The sequence below is a fragment of the Portunus trituberculatus genome, chromosome 50, assembly GCF_017591435.1.
Source record: "Portunus trituberculatus isolate SZX2019 chromosome 50, ASM1759143v1, whole genome shotgun sequence".
Classification (NCBI taxonomy): Eukaryota; Metazoa; Arthropoda; class Malacostraca; order Decapoda; family Portunidae; genus Portunus; species Portunus trituberculatus.
The window spans coordinates 6,580,020-6,602,745 of NC_059304.1; the positions used below are offsets into that span (position 1 = coordinate 6,580,020).

The window sequence follows — 22,726 nt, forward strand, 5'->3', positions numbered from 1 at the left end:
CCTCCTCCTCCTCCACTGTCTTGCTCCGTTTTCATTACTTTATTTTTTCTACTTTCGTAGGAATTAGAGTTTCTTACAATTTTTTTTTCTTGTTTTTTTTTTCCTTTTTTTTTTTACACTGTTTGCACCAAATAACGTTCGTCTATCGACCTTCGTCCATTTGTCTTTTTTTTTTTTTTTTATTCTCTTCCATTTTTTATTCTTTGATTTCATAAAGCGTTTCTAGTCCACTGAGGTGAATTGTTTATTTTGTCAGACTAACTTGATGTGTTTATTTAACATTGTTGTAACTTGTTTTTTTCCATTGCCTTTCACTGACCTGCTCTAGTCATCTCTGCCTCCCAGTTCTCCTCCGCCTCCATCTCCTCCTTCACCTCCTCCTCGTCTACCAGCCACTCCTCCTCCTTCACGTCATCTGTTTCTCCGTCTCCCTTTCTTTCCTTACCCACTCTTACCTCACTTCACCTCGCCTTTCCTGCCTCCCACCCTCTCTCTCTCTCTCTCTCTCTCTCTCTCTCTCTCTCTCTCTCTCTCTCTCTCTCTCTCTCTCTCTCCCTTCTCCTCACCCGCCCCACGGACCATTACCCTCTGGTCCGCCTAGAACTGATTGGAACATTTTCCCGTCACACCAAATATAACCATGGAATGAATCTCCTCCTCCTCCTCCTCCTCCTCTTCTTCCATCGTCTCTTCGATTTGCTAAGGCAGGGACGCAAACGAGAAATAAAGAGAGTATACGTAGTGGCAGTGAAAAATAAACCTGTCCTAAAACACGAGGTGAAAACGGGAGATTAAAGTCAGAGCTGGCAACCCACAACGCCAAGCCTGAATAAAAAGCTAAAAAGAAAAACAAAACAAAAAGGGAGAAGGGAACAACTCTTTAAACAATACAGGAGAGTCTGCTGGAGGTCTGCTGTCAGGGAAGAGAGAGAGAGAGAGAGAGAGAGAGAGAGAGAGAGAGAGAGAGAGAGAGAGAGAGAGAGAGAGAGAGGAATAACAACATAGACGAGCTCCAAGATACGAAAAAAAAACGAAGGATGAAAACAATATCCCACAAAAAGGAAAGAAAATATCAGTCCATAACAAACAACACATGAAAGGAGGAAATATGAAAAAAAACAAAAGGAAATCAAACAATTACAAAATGAAAGTTCTTGTACCAAACAAAACATGGAGTAGATGGAAGGAAACACGACAAAAATAAATAAATAAATAAAATGTGAGGGATAAATTGAGAGTGACAGAAAGAGTGGGATGAAAGGTTTGTAATAGAGGGGAAAGAGAAAAGAGAGAAATAAAGAAGGAAAGAAAGGAAGGGAATGAGAGTGGAGGGGGGGTAGAGAGAGGGGGAGAGGGGTGTTTGTAAAGGGGTGAGGCACTTGGAAGGATGAAGGAGGGAGAGAAGAAGGGAGAGAGAGTGAGCAAGTAGAGGGTCAAGACACTTAAGAGAGAGGAAGGGAGGGAGAGGAGGAAAGTGAGGAAAGGAGGGAGGAGATGGAGGAAAGTTGTAGAGGATAAGGGAGTAGGATGGAGGTAGCGAGGGAGAGAGGAAGAGAAAGATGGGGGAATGGAGGAGGGAGGGAGATGGAGGTACGGAGGGAAAGGAGAGTAGAGGAAGAGGAGGAGGAAGAGGAAGAGGAGGAGGAGAGTGGAGGAATGGAGATAAGAAGTGGTTATGCAGGAGGAGAAGCATGTCTGACGGAGGAAAGATCTGGCAGCTAGTAAGGCATTAAAGAGAGAGAGAGAGAGAGAGAGAGAGAGAGAGAGAGAGAGAGAGAGAGAGAGAGAGAGAGAGAGAGAGAGAGAGAGAGAGAGCACTACGATTAAACAAGATCTTCTTTCCTTGTAAATGTTACGAGTAATAATAAACTATTACCTTAACCATCACAACCACCACCACCATCACCACCAGCAACACCACCACCACCACCCCCAGCGCCATCACCACCACCCTCACCACCATCACCACCACCACCACCACCACCACCAGCGCCATCACCACCACCACCACCACCAACACCACCACCACCACCACCACCCTCAGCGCCATCACCACCACCACCACCATCACCACCAGCAACACCAGCAACACCACCGCCTTCAGCTTTAAGAATCAAATTAATAGGATGGCAAAGTTAATTTCTCTTCTGATTTTCCGTCTTCCTTATTTGTTTCTCTAAGACAGAATGATTGCACGAAAAAAAGATCAAATAAACGAGTTAAGAAAATGAATATATTACGAAGCAAGAGAGAGAGAGAGAGAGAGAGAGAGAGAGAGAATTATATATAACTGAGAAGACCAGTGAATCATCTTGCATAGGCATCGCTATCATATTCTTGCCCTATAAATATTAACTACCTTGAGAATATACGTAGGAAGGAAGGAAAAGGGAAAGACGAAGAGGAGGGTGGGAAATGTGGGACAGAAAGCAGAGAAAAGAGCGAAAATATTGAGAAAAGAGAAATCAAAGGAAAAATAGAAAAGAAGAGAGACATAGAAGGAACACTAAGAGGAAAAAATAAGATAAAAAAAACAGGAACTGATAAAAAAATACAGAAAGAAGAAACCATGAGAAAATAAAAAAAATAAACCAAGAAACGAATTAGAGAGAAAGCAGATAAAGAAAGGAGAAAGAGAGAAAAAAAGAGAGAGAGAGATAAACCAAGGAACAAACAGGAGAGAAATAGGAAAGAAAGGAGAAGCAGGGAAAGATACATAAAGCAAGGATCTCACCCCTTCTTCCTCCTCTAGAGATGGAAAAAGCCTGTGTGAGCTGCCGTCTTGAGTTACACGTGTAGGCGCTGCAGGAGGAAGGATGAGCTTAGCAGCCTCACGCACCACGGCCTCCTTTCCTTTGTCTCCCATAAGGCTGGTGGAGAGGGACCCGCTGAACCCTGGCGCAGGAATGTATTTTACAGGGCTGAATATTATTATCTCATGGAAATGCATAGGAAATGAGGGGAACATAGTGTATTACTGTAGAGTCCGCTTCTTTTATTCTTTATGTTTTTGATGGAGGTTGGCTTAATATTACAAATAAAGAAGGAAAAACAAAAAGAAAAAAGATAATTCTGTTAAAAATACTGGAAAAAAAAATCAAGATCCATTTACTCGATTCTTAATGCAAAAGTAAATGAATAAGGTCGAGAAAAGTGGATTATTTATCACTGTGTTTACTGTCCTTGTCCTCTTCCTCCTCCTCCTGTTCCTCCTCATCCCTCTTATCTCTCCTCCTCCTAGTTCTAATCCTCCTCATCTTCATCCTCATCACTGCTTCTTGGGAACTGAACTGCCTTCATTCTCGCCTCTGGTCTAAGTGGTCGCCTTTCAATACCGCCGTTCATCCGTCACTGATACGCTGCAATCTGCCGAGGGAAGGACTTATTAAAAATCTTATTGGTTGTTCTGACAGGCTTTTAGAATCGTGGTAATTGATGGCGTAATGTGAGACGCGAGATTAACGTGGAACTGTTAATGATTTGTCGTTGTTGTTGTCGTTCTTGTTGTTGTTGTTGTTGTTGTTGTTGTTGTTGTTGTTGTTGTTGTTGTTGTTGAGCTTTCATTCTTCAGTTCTGACTTTCTCTCTCTTGAGTTGTTGATGTTATGGTTCGTAGTGTAGTAATTTCTTGTTGTTCTTTTTTGTTGTTGATGTTGTTGTTGTTACTGCTGTTGTTAATGTTGTTGTTGTTGTTGGTGGTGGTGGTGGTGATGTTGTTGTTATTGCTGTTGTTAATGTTGGTGGTGGTGGTGGTGGTGGTGGTGGTGGTGATGTTGTTGTTGTTATTGTTGTTGTTAATGTTGTTGTTGTTGGTGGTGCTGGTGGTGGTGATGTTGTTGTTATTGCTGTTGTTAATGTTGTTGTTGTTGTTGTTGGTGGTGGTGGTGGTGATGGTGGTGGTAGTGGTGGTGGTGGTGGTGGTGGTGGTGATATCTGTGGTAGTGGTAGTAGTGGTGTTGCTTTTATTTATGGTCTTTTTATTTGTTTTTATTTTCTTCTTTTCGTCTTTTCTTCTCTTTCAATCCCTGTTCATCATTATCAATATCATCTTTCTTCTTCTTCTTTTTCTTCTTCCTACCTTACTTTTTTATTTCTTCCTTCCTTCTTTTATTCCTTCCTTTCTTCTTTTCTTTCTTTCTTCATCTGTTATTCCTCCTCGTCCTCCGCCTCTCTGCCTTTTCCTCGTCTTCTGTGTGCCGCAGAGGGGGAGGGGAGTATTACCCAAGATTAGGTGCAGGAGTCGAGTAGGGTCGAAAGGCCATTTATTAATAATTAAACCTGTCACGCTTCTTCCCTCTGGCGCTGAGAGAGAGAGAGAGAGAGAGAGACGACAACGACAATAAAAACTGTTTCTTAACTGTTATTCAACTCGAAATGTTTATTAGGGTAAACTTTCCTCTTTATTTTAGAAAGAGGAGAAGCAGGCAATTATCTGTTTTTTTATTAGTATTATTTGCCTCTATCTCACACCTCGAGTTTGTGCTCACTCACTTTTCATTATGTGTGAGAATCTCCAAAGTCGTAAGTCCATTTTAAATTGGACTTTCTTTCCTCTCCTATTTTTTCCTCTTTTCCTCCTGTCAGCTCCAAGGAGTTTCAGTAACGATAAAATCTTTTACCAACCTGCTCCTCTTATTTTTCTTCTTTTCCTTCTCTTCCCTCTTTTTCGTCGTGTCTTTTCCAACTCGGATAAGAATTTGGCACGTAACTTTATTCGAACTGGACTTCGTGAAAGAAAGTGACAAGGAGAAATGGAGTTTACGTGAAAGACAAAGTAACTAAAATTATTTGAAGGTAGAAACAAATGATGGTAAGAAAAGACTTACGAGGGAATGATTTCAGATTTCCGTTATGAGGGAGGAGCAGGTGGTAAAGATTCGATATTCACCGATGTAGCTATGGTAATGATGATGATGACGATGATGGGTGAGAAGAGAAAGTGAGGCAATATGTTACTTTGTATCTGGAATTGCTATGTGTGTGTGTGAGAGAGAGAGAGAGAGAGAGAGAGAGAGAGAGAGAGAGAGAGAGAGAGACGCTAAACTAGGGTGCGAGGGTGCCTGTGTGACAGTTCAGTAACTTGGCTGAGGTGTGTGCCAACCTGGCGAGCATCGGGTGCCACTTGTGACGCTGCAGCTCACCTGTACTTGAGCATTTACAGGTGGCACCATGCCCATACACACACACACACACACACACACACACACACACACACACACACACACACTTCAGATGGTTTGTTTTTCTTTTGTAATCTTTTCGATCTAGAAAAATAAACTAACAAGCAGATGCATAGATATTCTTTCATTATATGCTTGCTTGGTGTGTGTGTGTGTGTGTGTGTGTGTGTGTGTGTGTGTTTTACATGCGTGCGTGGCTATGTCATACGAAGACAGCACACTCTTTATTACGAGTACCGATGAGTGATAAACCATAATTTGTGGAGATCTGTCGTCAGTAGTTTACAGGACACGAACGAATAAATGTCGGGAGAAAATTAAACCTTCCTCACAGATGATAAGGTTGTGGAGACGAAGTTACGAGTTGGCACGGGGTTGAGGTGCGGCGGTGCGGTGGTAGACGGGAGTGGGGTTGGGGATGAGACGAGGAGATTGTGGGGGAATGGTCGGGATCTGGCCGGAATGAACCCAACGACGGGAGTGTGGTGGGAACGTGGTGGCGGCGGTAGTGGCGGTGGTGCATGAGAAGGGTGGAGTGGTGGTATGTGAGGCACGTCGGGGAATGTTTGTGACGGTGTGGAGGAGGTTCTGAGTGGATTCGGTGGTGTGGTAGTGCGGGAATGTGGCGCCTGTGAAGAGAGAGAGAGAGAGAGAGAGAGAGAGAGAGCAGACACTGATACTCAACTTTCTTACCGGCTCTTGACAGCTGGTGACACTGATTCAATGAACGTGAATCATCTCTAACTGACCCATCATTGCCTCGAAACACGCACTCACTCACTCACTCACATCACAGTAAACTCCTTCCCTCACTCGTCCAACAAGCCTTAATCGTTAAAACTCTAAAAATCATCCTATTCCTATGATATTTCGACGACTATTCTTCGATTCACGTATTTCCTATCTCGCATCTCTTATCTCCTCTCCCCTCACCTCCCCTCACGCGGCCCCTTCGTCCCTCCTTTCATTCCTTCCTTCCCTCATTTTCGCTCCCTCGCCCTCGTCGACAAGGTGACACGTCGTCCAGTAGTCGTTCCCTTGAGTTATGGTCCGCCACTTCGCTCCTATGTTTCTGTCGAGGATAAGATAGTGAGGGAGCAGGGGGAGCAGGAAAAGGATGAGGAGCAGGAGGAAGAGGAAGAGGAAGAAGAGTGGGGAGGGAGAGACGCCATTTTTCGTTGGGGATTTAGTACGTTGTTTTTGGACAGGGAACTTTTTCTTTTTTTTTTTTTTTTCTTTTATCTTTTTTTTTTTTTTTGAAGGGAAGTTAGGGGAGAAAGGTGTTTGTTGGCTTACCTCTAGAAAGGATGTTACAAGTTAAATCGATTCTCTCTCTCTCTCTCTCTCTCTCTCTCTCTCTCTCTCTCTCTCTCTCTCTCTCTCTCTCTCTCATTAATTTATCTTTTTCATATATAATCACTCTTGTACTCTCCTTTCTTTCGTCTTCTCGTGCATCATAAATCCTTTTCTCTGTCACATTTTCTCCTCACACTCTTAACTCCTTCCTCCTCCTCTTCTCCTCACTTTTCCCTCTCTTCCTCTTGGCACACTCCCTCTCTTGCTTTCTTTCGCTTCTCCAGTTCCTCCTCCTTTCCCTCTATCCCTCTCTCCCTCCCTCACACCTTCCTTCCTTCCTTCCTTGACTTCATTTAATGCTTTTCCTCCTTTTTCTTCCTTTCCCTCCTTATTTCCTGGGTTTTCTTCTTCCCTCTCTCCTTTCTCCGTCTCTCTTCCTATTTCCTAAGCTTCCACTTTCCTTCTCTCCTTTATCTTTCTCCCTCTCCCAATTTCCTAAACTTTCTTTTCTCACCCTTTTTTTTCTTAAGCTTTCTCCCTCTTTCCCTCTCTCCCTCCCTCCCTCCCTGTCTCTTTCTCTCTTCCTCGCTTTCCTCTTTTTTTTTTTTCTTAAGCTGCTTCCCTGGCTTCCTCTCTCCATCTCTACCTGCCTTCACACATCACGCTCTATACCTGCCCCTCCCCCCTTCCCCTGCCACTTCCTCTCACAGCTCCCTCTTTACCTCTCCTTACCCTCCCTCTCCCTGCTCTCTCCCTCCCCAACCCGAGCTTCTCCTCGCCCCCCACGTTAAGACAGGCATTGTCTAGGTCATAATACACAATGTATGACCCCACCTAATAAAAAAAAGGGTGCAGTATTTTAAAGCCTGTTTTATCTTTCTTCTTTTCTTGCAGTTTTCTCTTCCTACCATGAATGTGTTGTGCCCGCCTTATTCATGTATTCTTTTTTTTTTTTTCCTTCTTACTGATTCACCATTGCCGAAAAATCTTAGTGTTTTTTTTTATTGCATTCTTTAGACGGAGAGATTTTGTTTTTATTAAGCAGTATTGTGTAGTGTTCTCTCTCTCTCTCTCTCTCTCTCTCTCTCTCTCTCTCTCTCTCTCTCTCTCTCTCTCTCTCTCTCTCTCTTCTCGTTTTATCCATTTCTTCCTTCATATTTTCTTTTTGCGTCTTCTTTTCCTCCTCTTATCTTTTTTCCATCTTTCCTTCCTTCCTCCGACCGTCGTTCTTTCTTGCTTTACCCTCGTCAGTCATTTTGACGCTTAGTGTACGAAAAAGGTGAGAAAGATTGATAAAGAATATTAATGAACACCCGAGACTCATGCATGGAGCTAAGCGATAAATGAATTTTGCTAAAGTTTCAAAATTGGATCTTAATTTCGGAGAATGGACGGAAAATGAGAGAGGAAGGATGAAAGGAAAGAAGGAAGAGGGATAAGTGATAAAAAGGGAAGAAAAAGAGGAGACTGATGGTTTAAGGAAGATGGTGCGTACGAGGGGAGAAAATATGTTAATTTGCACGCATGTTTACCGGCCAGAGAGAGAGAGAGAGAGAGAGAGAGAGAGAGAGAGAGAGAGAGAGAGAGAGAGAGTTGAAATAAAAAAAAAAAAAAAAAACTGCGTTGAGAGTTGTGTGAGTGAAGAAACGATTGATTTGAGGGGAGATGATTATCGGAGAGGAAGGGAGAGGAAGGGGAAAGACGAGCAAGTGTTTGTGTGCTGCTTGTGCCTGCCGCTGAGGGGATGTTTGGCCCTACGAGAAGAAGCTGAATAGTGGATAGAGGATCGGGGCGGATAGATAAAGAATGACTGAATAGAGAGAGAAGAAGATGGGGAGATACGTAGATTGAAGAAGGACGGGAGTGATAAGTGGAAAAATTCTCTCTCTCTCTCTCTCTCTCTCTCTCTCTCTCTCTCTCTCTCTCTCTCTCTCTCTCTCTCTCTCTCTCTCTCTCCCCTTCTCTTCCTCACCCCCACTCTCTCTTTCTCCCTCTCTCTCCACCTCATTCTGGCCTCATTACTTATTCATCAGTCCTCACATTAGAGACCGACCTGCTTGCGTTATTCACTTTGAGTCTGTACAGCCACCTTGCTTCCTCCGACTGGCTGTAATTAGTTGATTTCGAGTGACTGATAAAACCGTAATATACAGGGATTCATGGAGAACACACACACACACACACACACACACACACACACACACACACACACACACACACACACACACAAACAAAACATTCATTTGGATTTATACATCTCCATGCGAGAAAATGATAAGTTTCATAGATTTCACAATGGATAACGTCATCGTGTCCTGAATGAAGTCAAATAAAGTGCGGGAACAAACCAACATTACATCGGAAATTCAAGTTTAGTGAAGGAAACCCAAAGAGGAAAGAAAATGAGCAAAAAGCAGCAAGGAGTGAAAAAAAAAAAGAACGTAAGACTCTGGTAAGGAGCAGGTACAGGAAACTTGAAAGAAGAAGAAGAAAAAAAAAAATGCAGGAAGGGAGAGGCGGAATGGAGAGCGGGAGGGAGAGGTAAGGAGAGAGGGGAGAGCTGAAGGGAAGAAATGGAGGTAAACGCAGCCATTGGTTATTTCTGTTCATGACCACCTGATCCCCAAACACTAGAGTTAGAGCCGAGCGATGGCTGGGAAAATAAATACTCACCACCAGAGAGAGAGAGAGAGAGAGAGAGAGAGAGAGAGAGAGAGATATGACCATAAGCAAAGCAGTAGCAGAAGATATCCTCATGAAGCCAACTATTATTGCCACAATCTTGGGAACAAATAAGAACAAAATTGGGGATTGAAAATAGGAAACGCAGGATGTAAGAATACGCGAATGGATAAACAAAACATTCCTGGGAGGGCTTTGTGGGCGCCAAGATTAGAAGTTTGCGAAAATATACAAAGATGTAGAGAGCAGGAGGAAAAAAACCAGGGAGAAAGAGGAGGATGCGTAGGAGGAGGTCGCAGTAAGATGGCGTGATACTAATAAAGGAAGTAACAAGAGCAATAAAAAGAAAAATGAATAAGTGAAATAAATAAAGAAAATACCAATTAACTTGCTGAATGTGACCGAAACAAAAGTGTTGGCTGCAAGTGGGAGGCTGATGAAAGAGAGCGAGGAACATGAAAGAGGAAGAGGAGAAGAAAGAAGAAGTGGAGAGGGGAAGAGAAAGATCAAATGAATGCAGCCGGGAGAGGAGAAAGAGAAGCGGAAGTGAATATGAAATTGAAGCTGGAGAAAGAGATGGAAAAAATGCCGGAAGAGAGCACCGAAAACTCTCTTGATTTCTTCTTCTTCTTCTTCTTCTTCTTCTTCTTCTTCTTCTTCTTCTTCTTCTTCTTCTTCGGAGAGAGAGAGAGAGAGAGAGAGAGAGAGAGAGAGAGAGAGCAAAACAACTCATAACGGGAAAAAAAAAAGTGGAAAAGGTTGTGTAGCAGCAATATTGATGAGAGAGAGAGAGAGAGAGAGAGAGAGAGAGAGAGAGAGAGAGAGAGAGATGGAAAACGAATACGATCCTATGGTAGAGGAAAAAACAAAAACTGAGGAGAGAAGAATGGAGAATTTCTACGAGGAAGAGGGAGAAGGAGAGGGAGGGGGAGAGGAAGAGGGAAGGGAAGGGAAGGGAATGCCAGGAAGACGAGGGAGGTAACAGGAGCCGTTTACTTAAAGCTATTTGTGCTTCACTTCCTACTAGTCGAGAGAGAGAGAGAGAGAGAGAGAGAGAGAGAGAGAGAGAGAGAGAGAGAGAGAGAGAGAGTGAGAGAGAGACTATATGAAATGTAAGTAAAGATAAAGGAACAAAGAGTCGAGGACAAACAACTGGACAGAAAACCAGGAAATCTGCTCATGTGATCAGATCGCTGCCCGGCATTAGCCGCTTAAGCCGTAAGCAAACGAAACTTTTAGAGAGGATTATAGTATTGATTCATATATATATATTTGCCTCTCTCTCTCTCTCTCTCTCTCTCTCTCTCTCTCTCTCTCGTGTGCGTGCGTGTGTGTGTGTGTGTGTGTGTGTGTGTGTGTGTGTGTGTGTGCGCACATTTATGAGTATTTGCTTTACATGTTACATATTGTCCCCCTCTCGCTTCTTTTATGTTTTGATATGCATGTTTGAAGTTGTTTAAGTTGTTCGTGTTTCGTGTGCGTTCTGTAAGAACACGCCTGTTTGTGTTTCTCTCCGCCGCCACTTGACTCTTCTCGTCTGCCCTTCCCAGTCAGTGTTTTTTTTCCAGCCACTCAGTGTCCCGTGTAAGCACTTGGGACATCAAAATAATCTCTCGCTGATCTCGAGTAAACAAAAAGCCTCTTGATCTCCCGACGCTACCAGCAGCGGCGGCGCCAGGCGTAGCTTGCCGTCTTCGCCCGTGCACACACGTGTGTGTGTGTGTGTGTGTGTGTTCTTGATAGGTAAGAACAAATATAGAAGGAGCTATAGGTACGAATAATTTATGAGTAGCGAATGTCTACAGTAATAGCGTAGTTATTATTCACAGCCATGTGCTGCAGTGAAGTAATGTCACATGCAAGTAATTTTCATTTATTGTAATTTATTAAACCAACATGTGACTTCCACCGAAACTTTGGTCCCAGAAATGCACGCCGCGGGTTTCGTTGACATCGTCATCATCATCTCCATTGGCATTGTCACAGATTATGTGTGAAATAGTTTTTTATCTTTATTGTTAAGAAAAGTATTCGTCTCCTCGGAAAATTATAGCTGATGCTGTCATGGAGTTGTTCTAAGTGTTGTCGAACTTCACGACCCCGCCCATAGCAGCACCACTACTACTAGTGGGACGGGAGAACACGGTGGACGGCGAGGTGCAGCTAGTGTGACGAAGTGGAAATGTTAACGACTTTACCAGGCCAGCGCTTGAGTTGGCCGCAATGAACAGTGAGAAAGCAATGTGAAATCAAAAGGAAACCCTCTCGGTGCTGCCGGTGCTGTCGATACAAAGAAAGATGAGTGGCGGAAGGAGAGGTGCCCATCGTGCCTGACCTTTGGCCTATTATGAACTCTGCTGGAGTGTTCCCGTTGGGCTCTCATGGCCCCGGGATACTTTGGGCATCAGCTTAGCCCCAGCAAACCAAGGCAGTAATCCTGGGGGTGAGGAACATGTCCTCCGGGGCGGTGCATCGAGAGCCCTCCGGGGCGGGTCAGGGCGCCGCCTCCACCCAACAATATTACGCCCACAGCCTTGATCCTGCCCACGGCTGCACACAGAAGGAGGTAAGTCGGTGCTAAAGAAAATTAAGAAAAATATCATGCTATTTACGTTTAGGATAATTTAAGATGGACTTATCAGAAAAGTGAGTCGGAGATCTTTAAGACAAAGTCACTGACATGCCCAGTGCCTCCGTAGAAAGGGTTGCCGAAGTGTCATGGTCTCCATTAGATAGACAGAAGAACTGAGCATGCCAGTAAAGTGAAGTTATGCATAATTTTCTTTTTCCTGTTGACAATAACACTTTTTAATTTTCACATATAGTAGCTCTAAATAAAAGTCTCTCTTACTGATATTACGCAGTCTTTCACGTACCTCCAAATATTTCTTTTCTCTGTCTTACTTAATTTTGATTGACCATAAAGACGTACAGTGAACCCTTCATAAGTTTAACCTTGAGTCGTTCGAAGTAAGCTTCAGGTTTTTGGGGAGCTCGTGTGTTTTGTGTGAGGTCGCTGACTGGTGCTGTTTTATAGATTGGCTGCGGTGGCTTTATTGACATTTATGAGTCATAGCAAATGGTGTATAGTTATCTCCTGTGAATTTACGAAGTAGTTTTCCAATAATCACTCTCTCTCTCTCTCTCTCTCTCTCTCTCTCTCTCTCTCTCTCTCTCTCGTTAAAAAAAATAATTACTTTTCAGACTAACTTTTCATAAAATTTCATCAGCTCCCTTTTATGTATCAAATCACACACACATACAAACAAACACACACACACACACACACACACACACACACACACACACGCTTAGTGTAGCGGTTAGCTTATTCGGCCCACAACCGAGAAGGCTCGGATTCGAGTCCCGGGCACGGAAAAAAAAAAAAAGGCAAATAGGCAAGCCTCTTAATGTGTAGCCCTGTTCACTTAGCAGTAAGTAGGTACGGGATGTAACTCCAAGGATTGTGGCCTCGCTTTCCCGGTGTGTGGAGTGTGTTGTGGTCTCAGTCCTACCCGAAGATCGGTCTATGAGCTCTGAGCTCTCTCCGTAATGGGGAAGGCTGGCTGGATGACCAGCAGTCCACCGTGATGAATTACATACATACACACACACACACACACACACACACAGCGTAGTGTAGTGGTTAGCACGCTCGACTCACAATCGAGAGGGCCGGGTTCGAGTCCCGGCGCGACGAGGCAAATGGGCAAGCTTCTTAATGTGTAGCCCCTGTTCACCTAGCAGTAAATAGGTACGGGATGTAACTCGAGGGGTTGTGGCCTCGCTTTCCCGGTGTGTGGAGTGTGTTGTGGTCTCAGTCCTACCCGAAGATCGGTCTATGAGCTCTGAGCTCGTTCTGTAATGGGGAAGACTGCCTGGGTGACCAGCAGGCGACCGTAGTGAATTACACAGGAGTAGAAAATCACCTCACAAATTATACTGTCACCAAAGGATTGTAGTATATATATATATATATATATATATATATATATATATATATATATATATATATATATATATATATATATATATATATATGTATATAAACCTATTGGTTTTGCACTCCATTTTTCACTACATAATATACTGTACATACTAGTACCATCATTTCCAAATCTCTATTTTGCAAGATTTATTTAAATTTGCTTCTGTAAGTTTTCAGATATTTTTGTTTTGGTAAATCAAATTGCAGCTAAATAAGTCATGGAAATAGAAGCAGATCCTAGTGTCCTTGCAGTGATGTAGTGAGAGATAAATTTACAATGGGCAGAACCTGAAAATGCTGCCCCTGGAAATAATAAAAATGTGTGATTAGGTATAATATACTTGTTTATTATGTATACCTATATCATATAATACATACATGAACTTTAAATCAATACTTTGCTCACCTTCAATTTTGCAAAGTCTAAAATAATGGTCTGAGTATCAATATTCACAATAACCTTCCGTGTGCTACCTCCTGAGATCTTTTTTTTTTTTTTTTTAATGTTATGGCCTATATCACCAGTAGGCATACTTGAAGAATATATGCAGGAAGTGCTGTTCAGCTTCCACCCATTAGTGGTACCCATATTAGGGCCCATATCACCACCCAAGTGCATCTTTGGTGTAGCAACCTAGATTCTTGGTATCATGGTGACATGTAGGTTACTTTAAACCACTCGACAAATGGCATAGCTTGAAAGAGGTGTGTGGTGGGATTCGAACCTATGCATGGATGTCTGCCTGATTCCACGCTCACCACCTTATCCACTATGCCACCGCTTGCCTGGGGCATTTGCCCTGCTCACCCCTCTATCACTTCACCACTGTGTCTTTGCATTAGTTAATTTTAAAGGTCTACTGCATTCTTCCATTGTCCGGGTAATATGCCTCCCTCTTATGCAATGCACTTCCCCTGTGGCATAATTCAATGTCAATATAATTTAGGCTTTTGAGTGACAATAGAATGTTATTGACTGGCAAAGCTGTAAAAAATATTGTTGGAAGCTGGGAAGACAGCACATTGCTATACTGTAGAATCTTTAAACATTAGTTTTATGTAATAAGGTCCTCCAAGACAGCAGTAAAGGAAGACTGTGGAGGGAAAATGTTTAGGAAAGAATGGTTTGAAAGAGAGAGGAAGAACAGATGAGGAAAGATGAAAATGGAGCACATTTGAATGGTTTGTATTTGAAGTGACACTGACATATTTCAAACTTTTCTGCAGCTGCACCTGGCAGCGCTGGGGTCACTGAAAGGAGAGATTCTGGAGCTGTCGTCTAGGCTGAAGGTGTTGAGCCAGGAGAGAGACATGCTGGAAAAAACCCTCACCGTGACACAAGTGAGTATCCTCCTGGTAAATGGGGACAGAAGGCAGTCAAGTATCAAAGATGTCAGGTTTAGCTGAATTATTGTATAGCTTATACTTAATTCATTAATTGTGTCCTCCACCTTTTTTAGTGTTTGCATCTTCAGTCTTTTTGTATACTACTATACACATTTAATATTTTCTTGTGTCTTTAAGAATAATTTAAGTACTTTGCATAGCCAGATCACTACCATTTTCTTGTCAGTGTAAAACCAATTTCTTTCTTAGTAACTTTGTCTGTTACATAAGGATATTTTGTGTCTGCCAGTTGGAGAAGGTGAGGGTGGAGCGAGAGAGTGAAGATCGTCTTGACTCCCAGGCACAGCACTATGAGGAGCGCCTCACCGAGCTACACTCTGTGATCGCTGAACTCTCCCGGAAGATCGAACAACAGCGAATCAATGTCATTGCTGAAGAAGAAGTTGTGGCTGAAGAATATTCCCAGTCAGAACTTTCACACGAACAGCATGATGCTACCGGTGTGTGTGTGTGTGTGTGTGTGTGTGTGTGTGTGTGTGTGTGTGTGTGTGTGTATTTACCTAATTGTAACATACGGAAAAGAGCTATGCTCGTGTTGTCCCGCTCCATATCTATTAATGTCCAGCTTTTTCTTAAAATCATGAATATTCCTTGCGTTGACCACTTCCACGTCTAAACTATTCCATGCTTCCACCCTTCTATGAGGAAGCTATATTTTTCACATCTCTCCTATAAGTGGCCATTTTAGTTTTTTCCCATGCCCTCTCGACATTCTTTCATTCCACATACACAGATCTTCCCTATCCATTTTTCCATGCCAATCATCACTCTGTATATTGCTATCAGGTCTCCCCTTTCTCTTCTGTTTTCCAGGGTTGGAAGTTGCATTCTTTTCAGTCTGTCTTCATAAGTCAAATCTCTTAAGTCAGGCACCATTTTGTTGCAGCCCTCTGTACTTTCTCTAGTTTCCTTATGTGTTTCTTTAAGTTCGAGCCCACTGTATTGTTGCATATTCAAGCCTCGGTCTTATCATTGCAGTAATTATTTTCTTCATCATTTCTTCATCTAAATATCTGAACGCCACTCTTATGTTCCTCAATAAGTTCAATACTTCTCCAATTATTTTGTTTATATGTCTCTCTGGCGATAGGTCATTGGTAATTGTCACCCCAAGGTCTTTTTCTTCATGACTGGTTTTATGTCTTCATTTCCTATCTTGTACATACTCCTGATTCTTCTTTCACTCTTGCCAAACTCTATTTTCTTGCATTTTGTCGTGTTGAACTCCATTTGCCATGTACAGCTCCATTTCCATATTCTGTCCAAGTCTTCCTGGAGTAGTTCGCAATCTTTGTCACATCTCACTTTTCTTAACAATTTTGCATCGTCTGCAAATAGGCTCACATAACTGGACACCCCATCCACCATGTCATTTATGTAGACCGCGAACATTACTGGTGCCAACACTGATCCCTGTGGAACTCCACTCTCCACCAATCCCCATTCTGATGGTCTGTCCTTAATTATTGTTCTCATTTCTCTTCCTACCAAAAGTCTTCCATCCATTTTAGTAAACTGCCATGCACTCCTCCTACCATTTCAAGTTTCCAGATCAGTCTCCGGTGTGGTACCTTATCAAAGGCCTTTTTTAAATCCAGATATATTCCATCAGCCCAACCATCTCTTTCCTGTATTACATCTATCACCCTCGAATAGTAACATATCAGGTTTGTCGTGCATGAACGCCCTTTTCTAAAACCAAATTGACACTCACAAAGTATGTCATTTTTCTCCAAGAAGTCTGTCCATCTATTCTTCACCACCCTCTCACACATCTTAGCTACCACACTTGTAAGTGACACTGGTCTATAGTTCAATGGGTCTCTCTTGTTACCTGATTTATAGATTGGGACAATGTTAGCTCTTTTCCAGTCTTGGGGCACTACACCTTCCCTTAATGAGGCATCAATTACTTCACAAACTTTTTCTGCCAGTTGCTCCCTGCATTCTCTTAAAATCCATCCTGATACCCCATCAGGTCCCACAGCTTTTCTCACTTCTAAACTCCCCATCATGTTCTTGATCTCCTCCACAGTTACTTGAAACTCCTTCATAATCCCTTTCTGTTCCATTACCAGTGGTTTGTCAAAAGCAGTCTCCTTTGTGAATACCTTCCGAAAGCATCCATTCATAGCCTCTGCCATTTCCTGGGATCTTCACTGCATACTCCATTTACTTCTAAACTTTCAATACTTTCTCTATTTTTGATGTTGTTGTTCACATGTCTGTAAAAAGCCTTGGTTGGTCTTTACATTTATCAATTATATCCTTTTCTTGTTTCTTTCTTTCTTCTCTTCTAATCAACACATATTCATTTCTTGCTCTTTTGTAACTTTCCCACTGCTTAATCCGTCTTTTCCTTCTCCACCTCTTCCATGCATCCTCTTTTCTTGTTCTAGCCTTTTCACATCTATCGTTAAACCAGTCCTGCTTTCCAACTTCTATGTTGTCTTATTGGTACAAATTTTTCTCACCTTCTTTGTATATTTTTATAAATTCCTTCCACTTTTCATTTGCTCCTTAGCACTCTTGAATTTCATCCAATTTGTCTCTTGAAAGAATTTCTTTAGGTTTCCAAAATCTGTCTTGGCATAATTCCATCTTCCCACTTTATATTCTTCATTTCTTCTAGATTTCTCTTCATCTATCACCTTGAACTCCAAAACTGCATGATCACTCTTTGCTAAAGGGCACTCCACCCTCATCTCCTCAATGACCATTGGCTCTGTACTAAAGACCAAGTCCAGTCTTGACGATGCTCCCTCTCCTCCAAACCTAGTATCTTCTTTGACCCACTGAGTTAACACATTTTCCATTGCCAGTGTCAATAGTGTATTTCCCCATGTTGTCTCTGATCCTTCCATTGACCAGTCCTCTCAACACACCTGTGTGTGTGTGTGTGTGTGTGTGTGTGTGTGTGTGTGTGTGTGTGTGTGTGTGTGTGTGTGTCTGTGTGTCTGTGTAATTCTGGCATAAAGATGTTATGGTTGAAATGTATATGCATTTAGGGTTCAAATTATTAAAATAAGTAATACACCATGATTTAATTGAAATACTGCAATCAAATGTTTTTAATGAATTTCTTGAATTATGTATTGCATGATCTATAGACACTTGGTACTGCATATATATTGATATTCAAGTCATACTGGCTCTAGGTCAGATGACCCTCAAGACAGATCAGCCTGAGTGCAAATAAGCCTTAGGATATTTGGTGCTCTATACACTTGATGCCTAAACCGATTGATTGCTCCCCAAAATGTCTCTAGACTCAGACATCTGGACTGTTGGTTTTGTGAAGGGAGTATGCTATTGTGTAATGCTAACCAATTCTTCTTTTGTATTACATATTCAAGTAAGTATGTGATACAGATTTACTCATGAAAACTCTACCATAAGATTCAACGAGTGAGGCTGTAGAATCTGAGGAGCAGGAGCAGATGGAGGAGCCACGAGATCAGACAGCTACGGACGCTTCCACATCTTGTGACATTGACGACAGGGCAGTGGAGGCAAGTACAGTATGCCAATTTCTTGGTAACATTTCATGAATTATAGATGTATATACAATTGGTGAACATGAATCAATTGCAACACAAACTTTTGTTCAGGCTGGAGAGGGTATCGCTGACCTGGACGTGAGCGAGTGTCCTCGAGGTAGCGGAGATACCAGCAGCTGCAGGGCTTCAGGAGATGACCACAGTCGCTCTCTCAGTGCTCTAGAGGAAGAAGTTAAAGCTTTGAGAGAGGAAAACAACAGTTTGCAGCATGCCCTGGCCCTGGCCCAGCACGCAGCATCAACTCATCGTAACACTCTTGTAGCTGTAACGCAAGAAAGGGATGCTCTTTGCAAAAAGGTAAACAGAATAGTAATACTAATTATTTACATATTTTGTTCTAAATAGTAGAAAAAAAAATTCAAATTGTATACACCAATTCGAATGGATTGCTTATATTCATTTAACCTTCAATTAATAATAATGATATTACAAAATAATTCACATAACTCATCCTCAGACTTTTCTTTCTTTAATTTTCAATGAATGTCAAGCAAAAATGTAGCTATTATGATTTTGCAGTTACGTGAGTATCAAAGAATGCAGCCAGCCTTGCCACCTCAAGCGCTCCAAGTTGCTGATGCAGTTACTGTGCGAGGGTTGCGAGGTGCTCCCCTGCAAGCCTTCACCACTGTGTCAGGAGGATCAGGCCTCAGTGGATCTGGGCCTGGCACAGTGTCTCCCTCCCCATCTCCACAGCCTCCAGAGAGCCACACACCTACCCAGGATGAGACACCCATCATTTGCAGGCTAGCAGAACGTGTCAGGCTAAAGAGAGTAAGTGAAAAAATTCTATATAGGTTTGGTTATACCAGCATATGTAAACCTCTCTTTCTCACTCTTACATAATCAATTCATTATATCTTGGTAACAAATAATGACTGGATTAAATGTTCTCTCCTTCAGGCAGAGAGTGGTGACCAGAGAATTACAGGTTCAGAGTTGAGTAGTGTAGGTGTGTGGACCACTGCTGTGGCAGAGCAGTTAGTGGCAGGTGTCCAAGAGGAAAGTGATGCACAAGAACTGTACCATGCTCTTGCTACTGCTGGAGGAGCACTGGCACCCCATGAGAGATTAAAAGAGTTTGAAGTGGAAATTGAGAGACTTCATGCAAGAATAGATCATCTAAAAGCTCAGAATGATGTCTTAGCTGTAACTCTCAGTGAATCTAAATCACATTGTGATCATCTCAGCATTATGATGGGGAAATATGAATCTAATTCAGTAGCACTGCAGCTGGCAGTAACCAACTTGGACCAGACTATAGAGGCCTATGAAGTATATGTAGCCCTTCTTGAGAGTGAAATTGGTTTACTGCTTGCTAGCTGCAAAGCTGCTGGTGTTGGGGTGAAGGGTGCTGGCAGTGGTAGCACAAGTAGTGGTTGGAGCATCAGTGAACAAGAAGACCTTGTAGCTTTAGTAAAAAGAGCCCAAGAACAGCGGAGATCAACAGAAAATGTTGCACGTCACCTGCTCTCCCGTCTGGAAAGGTATGGGGCCCAACCCTCGGACACTGAGAACTGGAGTGAGACAGGAACAAGCAATAACACAAGGTAAGATGGGCACATCAATGATACTTCAAATTACTGTGTAGTATCTTTATAATTTTCAATGAATTGTGAAGACTGGAGTTCTTATGAAAAGCATATGCCCTTGAAAAAAATGTTCAAAATAGATTACACAATGCATAGCATAGCTTAGGCATATTGATAATCACCATCCATTTGAAAGAATGTTTTGTGATAGCAAAGTATAGATTTACACTCATACTGTATCATATAACACTGAAGTTTTCTTTCTTCAGTCCTAAGTATATATTTGCTGTTCTATTAGCATGTTTCTTGAATGATGTTTTGCTTATCAAATAATAGTGAAGGAAGAAATACATGCATGTTGTAGTTTTTATCAATACTTTATACATGAACTCATTTTGAAGAAGGTGGAATATCTTAGGTCATTACATATTGGTGATTATATTTCTTATCACATTTTCAGGATAAATTAACTGTTATGTATATTGATATTTCCGAAAAATGAATTAACTAAAGTTTGCAATAATTTCTTAATAGAGCCCTACTATATTTTCACTGATTTCTACATATCAATTTTCAACAGCACTACTTCCTCAACATCGAGTGGTGTTGATTCTGATTTAAGCCGAGGGGAGGAGCAGCGGCTTCGAGATACCATCAACAAACTGAAGGAAGAGCGAGGTCATGTGTCCTCCTCCCTCTTGCCTTTGGAATCCCTCCACCTTGATCCTCTTACCAAGCATTATCCACTCAGCCTTCAAGACGCTCACAAGCTGGATCTTGAGAATGCAGTGTTAATGCAAGAGCTTACTGCAATGCGGGAAGACCGTGCAGAGCTAAGAGCTCAGGTACTGTAGTAAAATAATTATGTATATGATGAGTGGGATAAGGATCTAGAAAGCAAGGAACTAGACATCTAGATAACAATTATGCATTATATCATATTTGACAACAAAGAATGATCCATATCATTGTAAAACATCTCCAAAATTGTAATGTTGTCATGATGATAGCAATATTCTGAATTTTGAAAACAGCCTGATGTATTTTTATAAAGAATAGAGGAAAACATAACTAGACATTACTAATTCCATATGATGAGTTAAATTATTTTTTCCAGGTGTATCTTATGGAGAGAGAGAAGGCTGGGCTGGAGCTGCGTGTGGGCACCTATGAGGCTCAGGCAGCAGCTTATTGTGCTACCATAGACCACCTTAAATCAGAGTTGGCACAGCACAGACCAAGTGGTAATCAGGTAATATGGATGCTCTGCATTTATGCTTACAATGATAATCATTCAGAATAAATTATTATTATTATTATTATTAATTTTCTTTCTTTTGGGAGAGAGAGAGAGAGAGAGAGAGAGAGAGAGAGAGAGAGAGAGAGAGAGAGAGCACATACTTAGCATTTTTCACAAAAGAAAAATATTTAAGAAATTCTATCCTTGAGGCTGATGTGAAATGGCATCTCATTGTACTAAATAGTGCTTGTTTCAGTCAATACCATGCTATTTTGAATAGCTATGCAGTTCTCTTCATGATTTAACCATAATTAGGTAAAGCTGTCCATAGTGGCAGTAATGTCACATTGCAGAAAATGTTTCACACGGAGGAGATCTTCTGAAAATCTTCACTTATTGCATTCTAAGATCTTTTGGTCTTCTTGCAGCTCTTGATATGAAACAATTAATAAGTACATATATTAATATGTTTAATTTAATTAAAAACATGAATTTACTTGACTTTGTGACACCACTGTTTGGGACAGGTGTATATATATATATATATATATATATATATATATATATATATATATATATATATATATATATATATATATATATATATATATATATACCAACATCGGAGAAGCTGCCTGTCTCATCTGTTTTGAGCCGCGGTGGAAACGATGTGGGCCAAGTGTGTGTGCGTGGCCGTCGCACAGCCACGACCACCCAAAACAATATACTCAGCGACTGGCATTCTATCATTTCCTCCACCTCTCTTTATCTTCCTCATCAAGATAGGAGACGTTTGACTAACGACAGGACCCAGTACTCGGACACGAGTGGGAGCCGACGACGACGACGATATATATATATATATATATATATATATATATATATATATATATATATATATATATATATATATATATATATATATATATATAATATATATATATACCATCAGAAACATAGTCCGACACAAGTTTCTTACTTTCCACTGCACTGGTAGAGAATTGGTTGCCTTAAATTCATATAATGATCTGAAATGAAAATTAAATTATATATTATGCTCAAATATTCCTTAATGTTAATTTGCTAAATAAGTTTGTGATTTTGTTTTTAGAGAACAACTCATGTTCATTAAAAACAAATGCTACATTACTATTAAAATTCTAGGAAAAAGAAGATGGTGACAGTGGTGTTGACTCTTCCTCCCCTGAAATAATGGAAGCCTTGCGGCGTGAACGGCAGCTCAAGAGTCGTGTACAGGACCTGGTCACCACACTTGAAAAGGTTACCAAAAATTCAGAGGCTAGACATATGCAGTCACAGGAGTTTATCAATGATCTGAAGAAAGCAAATGGGTAAGATGAAATTTACCATCATTATTGATCTTTCTTTTTATTCTAGGGATGCATTTTGTTGTAAGGGCACAATTACCACAGTAGCTGATGACATGTAAGTTGCTTTGCTAATAAAATAGAAACACTGAAAAATGCCACAACATGGAATCTTTATACAATTAACACTCATGTTAATTTGGAAGAGCTAGTGAGCTGTAAGTTTGCTGAGCAAGGTGTGGGTTTAGTTTCTGACACAGCTGCATAATATATTCACATGAGCATATGTTAACAGAGCAAGTGTTTGTCATTAGCATGCAGAATGTCCAATGGGTCAGTATATTTTCTTTCCATTGCCTTAGAGCAGTCAAGCTCATTCATTACAAAGAACTCCATTCTGCCAAACCAACAGTGTGGCCCACTTTTTGTGCACTTACTATTATGGGTATTTTGGCATATTTCATGTAGTTTCATTTTGAAAAAACAAATTTGCCATCATAAAATGCTAACAGTT

General features: G+C 41.4%; 1 protein-coding gene across 5 annotated transcripts in view; it reads left to right on the top strand.

The window, feature by feature from the left end:
• Positions 1 to 22,726, top strand: part of LOC123499620 (colorectal mutant cancer protein-like) — a 68,281-nt gene that overhangs the window by 40,008 nt on the left and 5,547 nt on the right. The window contains exons 2-11 of one of the 5 annotated variants that reach the window (XM_045247909.1): positions 11,211 to 11,723; positions 14,373 to 14,486; positions 14,782 to 14,992; positions 17,952 to 18,064; positions 18,164 to 18,409; positions 18,632 to 18,886; positions 19,016 to 19,662; positions 20,225 to 20,489; positions 20,762 to 20,896; positions 22,049 to 22,236. In XM_045247909.1, the coding sequence (XP_045103844.1) occupies positions 11,610 to 11,723; positions 14,373 to 14,486; positions 14,782 to 14,992; positions 17,952 to 18,064; positions 18,164 to 18,409; positions 18,632 to 18,886; positions 19,016 to 19,662; positions 20,225 to 20,489; positions 20,762 to 20,896; positions 22,049 to 22,236 (2,288 nt within the window). In that variant the 5' untranslated portion in view covers positions 11,211 to 11,609. Of the gene's footprint in view, positions 1 to 11,180; positions 11,724 to 14,372; positions 14,487 to 14,781; positions 14,993 to 17,951; positions 18,065 to 18,163; positions 18,410 to 18,631; positions 18,887 to 19,015; positions 19,663 to 20,224; positions 20,490 to 20,761; positions 20,897 to 22,048; positions 22,237 to 22,726 lie in introns of all 5 variants that reach the window. The other 4 variants (XM_045247910.1, XM_045247912.1, XM_045247911.1 and 1 more) reach the window with 4 other exon arrangements.